At 43.0% G+C, this 6,121-nt stretch overlaps 2 protein-coding genes and 1 long non-coding RNA gene across 4 annotated transcripts in view; 2 read left to right on the top strand and 1 right to left on the bottom strand.

The window, feature by feature from the left end:
* Positions 1-6,121, top strand: part of LOC125993948 (C-type mannose receptor 2) — a 77,936-nt gene that overhangs the window by 41,881 nt on the left and 29,934 nt on the right. The gene's annotated exons all lie outside the window — the stretch shown is intronic.
* Positions 434-5,774, top strand: agpat9l (1-acylglycerol-3-phosphate O-acyltransferase 9, like). Its single transcript, XM_049763292.1, has 14 exons — positions 434-537; positions 1,102-1,267; positions 1,553-1,619; positions 2,614-2,762; positions 2,830-2,975; positions 3,221-3,295; positions 3,379-3,468; positions 3,536-3,629; positions 3,693-3,808; positions 4,003-4,058; positions 4,215-4,300; positions 4,473-4,601; positions 4,681-4,760; positions 5,059-5,774. The coding sequence occupies exons 2-14, from the start codon at positions 1,124-1,126 to the stop codon at positions 5,165-5,167; spliced, it is 1,341 nt and encodes a 446-aa protein (XP_049619249.1). The 5' UTR covers positions 434-537; positions 1,102-1,123; the 3' UTR covers positions 5,168-5,774.
* On the bottom strand, positions 3,096-5,203 carry LOC125994224 (uncharacterized). The gene is made up of 2 exons (XR_011086615.1): positions 5,057-5,203; positions 3,096-4,752 (listed from the first exon to the last, which is right to left on the bottom strand). It is a non-coding gene; the product is annotated as an uncharacterized lncRNA (long non-coding RNA).

Raw genomic sequence — 6,121 nt, 5'->3', positions numbered from 1 at the left:
ATGTGCCTCCATCTTTCCAAGGAACCACAAGTAAACTAACATAATCATGAATCAGTTTGTCACTTTTCAATGCTTTGCTGCAAATCATTTGCAATCTAGAACAGCCTGAAGTCCCAAGGCCATGGACACAAGGATGGGTGTCATCTCCGGTGATGCTCTGCCAGGCCATCTGCAGGAGCTGTCTTCGGTTGATGCTTGATTGTGGTTTTGTGAATTTGTTTCTTCACTGTATTTCTTGTAATTTCATTTACTTTCGTTTTAATTTCTTTGAATAAAGTTGTTGTTGTTTATGTTCATTGGCGTTCAGTGCGACCAGATTATCGGCTCTTACGATGAGTTTTATTCACGTTGTTCAACACCAAGCAAGATTCGGCTGAGGTTGCTGATGACGCCTTTGAACGCAACTCGTTGAACTTTGGTACACAAACTGTTGAAATGGGCGTGTCCAATGCGCTTAGCCTGCAGTCAAAAAAGCCGAGCCGAGTTACTATTCCTTCCCGAAATAATGTCGCTTTTTACCGCAGGGGACAAGCCGAGGTAGGAAAGATCGCAAACTTGGTTTCTGTGCAATGTGTTTGTGAAGAAGTTTTGCGTGATTTGATTGCACCGCTTGTCTTGTAACTTAGCTGGTTTGTTGCGGTTTCAAAGAGCATTATTTTTGTTGAAACAAAAAGCGCACATTTAACATGGGGAAAAAAACACCAGCAAGCAAAACTTTAACAATCTATAATCCATTGCCCCCCCCCCCCCCCCCCCCCAAAAAAAAAAAAAGGAACATCTTCGGCGAACGTGTACTTCCATCATGAAAAAGTGACCAATCTATTTGGCCGAAGTACAGATATGTACAAAGTACAAATATTTTGAAAATTCACATTCTGCAGGGATAGCAACACATTTTCTTTCGGGTACCTTTTGCCATCTAGTGGAAGAGCATATAATTGTTCTGCTTGTCACTATACATTGGTGGCATTGACAGACCAGATTTATCCCACATACTAATTTTCAGATCAATGAAGCAAAATTGGTTGATTTAAAAAGAAAAAAAAATCATCAGAACAGTGGCTAGGAATCACTGACATCAGGTCTGGCTGTTTCTGACAGGCTGTAAAAAACAAAGGTGGAGATGGATGACTTCTGGACTGTGGTGGTTTGGGCTGGGAGAATCTGGCTGTGCCTGATTGTCAGCCTCATCATGATCCCTGCCATGTTTGGCTTCTCACTGGGCATCTCCGAGACCTACATGAACATCCTGGTGAAAACATTGGAGGTAGGTCGGACCTACTTCAGATCTAGCCTCCTCTGTGGAGTTTGTGTGTGCTTTCTGAAAAAGCTGCAACTTACTTTAGGTCAACTAAAGATTTTCAATTGCATAATTGCGAAAGTCAGTCTCGTGTCCCTGCGATTGGCTGACGACCCCTGTCTTCGCCCAACGTCTCCTGGTCTTGCTAATAATTATAATCGCAACCATGATGAGGACAAGCAAATAAATCACTTGTTAAAAAAGGAATGGATGGTGTAAACCTTCATACAAAAAAAGTTTTTCTTCTATTAGTGGGCCACGCGAAAGATACAGAAGGCAACCAGTGAAGAACACGCACTCAAAGCATCTGCATCCAGTGGTAAGTACAGTAGATGAAAATATAAAAAGTATACACACCCCTGTTCACATGCCAAGTTTTTGTGATGTTAAACAAAATAGATGAGATAATATTATTTCAAACTTCTTCCACTTCTGACTTATGGGAGAGGAAAACCAATCAATTGAGCTGCACTGGTTATATCGATCAAATGAATGGTGGAACATTCTTTTGAAGTTTTTTATCTTGCTCTCTTGTTTTTCCCCACAAAAAGCTGGTATTTGAACAAGGGTGTGTCGACTTTTTCTATCTCCGACTGCAATAGCTAGCTAGATCGATCAATTGTGAAATATGGAGGCAAAGTGACTGGCATACTGCATTGTGTCATTTCCTGGTGTAGTTCAAGCCAGGCAAAGCATGTCGTAATCAAAAACCACAAAAAGCAAGATGAAGCAATGAACGCGGTTCTCAATGCGTGCAGTGAACACAGGTCGTCTGTCGTGTGCGTTTATGACGGGCCACGGGGTCAAGTTGCTGAGGGAGCTATCTCACGAGATGCTATTACTCAACGCTGTTATCACACGTGCGTGCCTTTGCGGTAAGGGGCGGCCGAACCCTTTTCCAATCAGGCCTCATTTCAGATCCTCCGCGATGACGGAGGTCTCCTTAAACTTTTCCATTTGGGTGGCAGGGTTGTTTATGGCCCTCATGACTCAAGTTCCCCAGCCCTTGCTGTAAAGAATGAAACAAGCAAAGTGTGTCACTGTCACATTCAACATGACAGAATCCCAACTTGAGTCAGTAATCGATCAGTAATTGTATGTTATTGCGCAACTGCAATTGGATATTTGAATAAATGCTGTTATCTGTAATCCTGGATTTTGCCCTCTGTGCTATCAGCTGAACGCAGATCAACTTCAGTGAGCCCTCACTTTTGTCGGCCTCGTGATACGTTCGGTCGAGATGACATTTAGCTTTCTTCAAACGCAAACCTGAGCTGTCTGCAAATGTCTTGCATGTCTTGTGTGTGTTTTAGCTCTCATCCAGAGGGAAGATGGCTCCATGGAGAAAGAGTTAGAGGAACTAAGACGAAGTCGCCCCAAACCTTCAGAAGGTGGCGATTTTACGCTTAGCGACTGTTTCTATTTTACCCGCCGAGGAATTGAGAGCATCGTAGAGGATGAGGTGCGACACGTGACCTTGTTGACATCACGACTCGCAGAATTCTAATCAAAAGTTTGACTGATTGAAGGTGACCCAGCGCTTCACTTCAGAGGAGCTGCTCTCTTGGAACCTTCTGACCCGCACTAACAATGACTTCCAGTACATCAGTCTGAGGCTGACGCTGGTCTATGGACTTGGCATTTTTGTCCGATACTGCATTCTCGCACCTCTCAGGTACACACACACACATGCTCCTATTTTTTTTTTTTTTAAATTGTCTGTAAATATTAACGCCCCTCTCTGATTGAGATTTGGAGAAAAAAAATTTCATCAGACAAACATTTCTAAATGAAATTCAAGTGGCAGCAACATAAAAATGTTTATTAACACATAGTATGTAAACTTGACTTTGTCATTGTTTGTCTACAAATATTTTGATATTCATTATGAAAAAACTTTTTTTTTCGTTCTGTCATCAGGATAACGCTGGCCTGCATTGGCCTCAGCTGGCTGGTCATCGGAACATCTGCAGTGGGGTTGCTCCCCAACTGGAGGTAGCCACGAAGCGCACCGCCAAACCGTCCAATGGCTCTTACGTATTGCCCTTTTCAAGGCCACGCTCCGTTTTTGTCATCAGGATCAAGTTCTGGCTCAGCGAGTGGGTCCACGTCATGTGCTATAGGATCTGTGCCCGGGGCCTCTCCGCTGCCATCCGCTATCACAACAGGCGAGACAAAACGATGCGAATCGAATCATGCGAATCGGGTTACTCACGACACGCTTTGGCGCATCAGGGAAAATATACCCCGAAAAGGAGGCATCTGTGTGGCCAATCACACCAGCCCCATTGACATCGTGATACTCTGCAACGATGCCTGCTATGCCATGGTAGGAAGGCCAATGCCCGCCCAGCCAGCTGCCATCCTTTTTCCTCATTCTCGCATGCGTCAGGTGGGCCAGGTGCACGGCGGTCTCATGGGGGTGGTCCAGCGGGCCATGGTGCGATCCTGTCCTCACGTGTGGTTTGAGCGAGCTGAAATGAAAGATCGCCATCTGGTGACCAAGAGGTCAGTTGTGCATATTTGATTCTCATACCACTAGAGGGAGTCCTTAGGATCATTATTGTGCCACACTTTTGAGACTCACTGCAGGAAAAAAAAAAAATAATCTGCCCCAAAAAAGCTTCATTTTTTTTTTTTTTTTATTCCGAGCTGTATTTAAACCACTACCGGTTTCCATGACCTTTCTATGTCACCTTCAGGTTGAAAGATCACGTCAATGACAAGACAAAGCTCCCTATATTGATCTTTCCAGAAGGCAAGTTGAGATGTTTTTCTCGCTAGTGTCAATGGAGGTTGTTACGCCATCTCTGAGTGCTGACAAGTGTATGTAATGTGGCTTTGGACCACACGTGCAGCATACACATGCCGGCCAGTCTCATTTTTGAATGGTTTTGCTTTTTGGTGTCCATAGGAACCTGCGTCAACAACACGTCAGTCATGATGTTTAAGAAGGGCAGTTTTGAAATTGGAGCCACAATTTACCCCGTTGCCATTAAGGTATTTAAGACACTTGTTTGTTCCTTTTTGTTTTCAGATTGTAAGAATTCATCACCAATTTTTCTCTTTTTTTTTTTGCACTAGTACGAATAAGCAGCTTATTGATTTATATTCTATATGTTTTAATCATTTTTTTTTTTATTTAATTCTCATTCCTCTTTGTTTCCCTCAGTATGACCCCAAGTTTGGAGATGCCTTCTGGAACAGTTCCAAGTACAGCATGGTGAGCTACCTGCTGAGAATGATGACCAGCTGGGCTCTCGTCTGCAATGTCTGGTATCTCCCGGCAATGCAACAGAAGGTCTGTGCAACATGTCACTGCGTGTGACACGCACACACGTGACGTTAGACTGAAATGATGACTTTCAACCGCCATGCAGGAGGGGGAAGATGCCGTCCAGTTTGCCAACAGAGTCAAGTCAGCCATCGCTCACCAGGGAGGACTAGTGGACCTGCAGTGGTAAGAGATGCATTTTGTTTAATTGCTGTATTTTTATAGAGCGGTAGGAGTTTATTGAAATAAGGTATGTGTACTTGAGGGGGAGCCTTTATTTGTTTGGACCACTTGGGGACACATGGCTAAAACAAAGCCAATTAATGCCACCTAGTGGTACATTCAAGACGAAACATAAAAACAAACAAATCGAATGTGAGGATTGCAACGATAATAATACCAACATCCCTCGTGTGTATTTTGTTTCTTATGTTTTTTTTTTTTTAAATAATAATACATGATTGATTACTCAAAATATTCACAGGGACGGAGGCTTGAAGCGAGCCAAGGTGAAGGAGTCGTTCAAGGAGCAGCAGCAGAAGCAGTACAGCCACATGGTGGTGGGAGACGACAGCAGCAGTAACAGCGACTGAGAAGATGACGCGGGGACCAGATGATTTGACTGGAAACTGGTTTCCTCACCACCTGGATGGACCTGCTTTCACACGCTGCGTCTCGCACAAGTGCAATAGTGAACTTTGGGGTGATGAATGGCGAATGTGCCGCTGCTATTTCTGTATTTTTCTAACTTAATTGACACGATGTTGAATATAACAGATTGGAATTGTTGGATTCAAACAGTGGATGCCGGATAAGCAATTCAAGTGCTGCTTTTCTTTTTTTTCTTTTTTTTAAGTTTACAAATGTTGTCGACTGAGATTTCTTTCTGTAGCATGACAGAAATGGAGCAGCACTTGTGCTAACGGTTAGCACCGCAAAGGATCCCGGTTTAGATCTCAGCTCAGGCTTTTTCCTCTCTGAAGTCTGAATGTTGGAAGCGTTCTGTAGGAAAACGATAGAGAACCTAAACGTAGACAGGAAATCATAGACCCATTTCAATGTGGCACAAGGAAATAATGCCACTCCATTTGTAACAAGCTCCATCATTTGACTTGGACTTGTATAAAAGCAGAAACAAATTGTATAGCATGCAAATAACAGCCAATAAATGTGATCGGTGCAAATTGTAAGGTGTTTAAAGGAGAATGCACAAGTGTGATTTTTTGGTTGACTGTGCAACGGATGCTTGGCTGCTTATTTCGTCCTGGATATTTTCTGTCTTGTGCCGTTCTTCACTGTCATTACCTGAAAAGCAAAAGAAGACATGTTAGTTTGTTGGGTACCAGTGGGGCATGCATGTTATTGATTTGGACATTTGAGCACTTACTTAAATGATCAGCACTGTCTTCAGTGTCCTGAAACATCAACACATATCTTACATATAAATAGTATACCTTCAAAAAAAAAAAAAAAAATCCACTTAAAGGCATCCCTCACCTCTGTTAAGTGACTTTTGTTTTTCTTCCTCTGTTCCAGGTATCTGTAAT

The sequence above is a fragment of the Syngnathus scovelli genome, chromosome 3, assembly GCF_024217435.2.
Source record: "Syngnathus scovelli strain Florida chromosome 3, RoL_Ssco_1.2, whole genome shotgun sequence".
In the NCBI taxonomy this organism is placed as follows: Eukaryota; Metazoa; Chordata; class Actinopteri; order Syngnathiformes; family Syngnathidae; genus Syngnathus; species Syngnathus scovelli.
This window is presented reverse-complemented; position numbering and strand designations above follow the sequence as displayed.

Coding starts and splice junctions, on each gene's coding strand:
- agpat9l (XM_049763292.1), top strand. CDS start 1,124: ATGGATGACTTCTGGACTGTGGTGGTTTGGGCTGGGAGAATCTGGCTG. Junction 2,976..3,220: donor TGCATTCTCGCACCTCTCAG/GTACACACACAC, acceptor TTCTGTCATCAG/GATAACGCTGGCCTGCATTG. Junction 3,469..3,535: donor GCCATCCGCTATCACAACAG/GCGAGACAAAAC, acceptor TTGGCGCATCAG/GGAAAATATACCCCGAAAAG.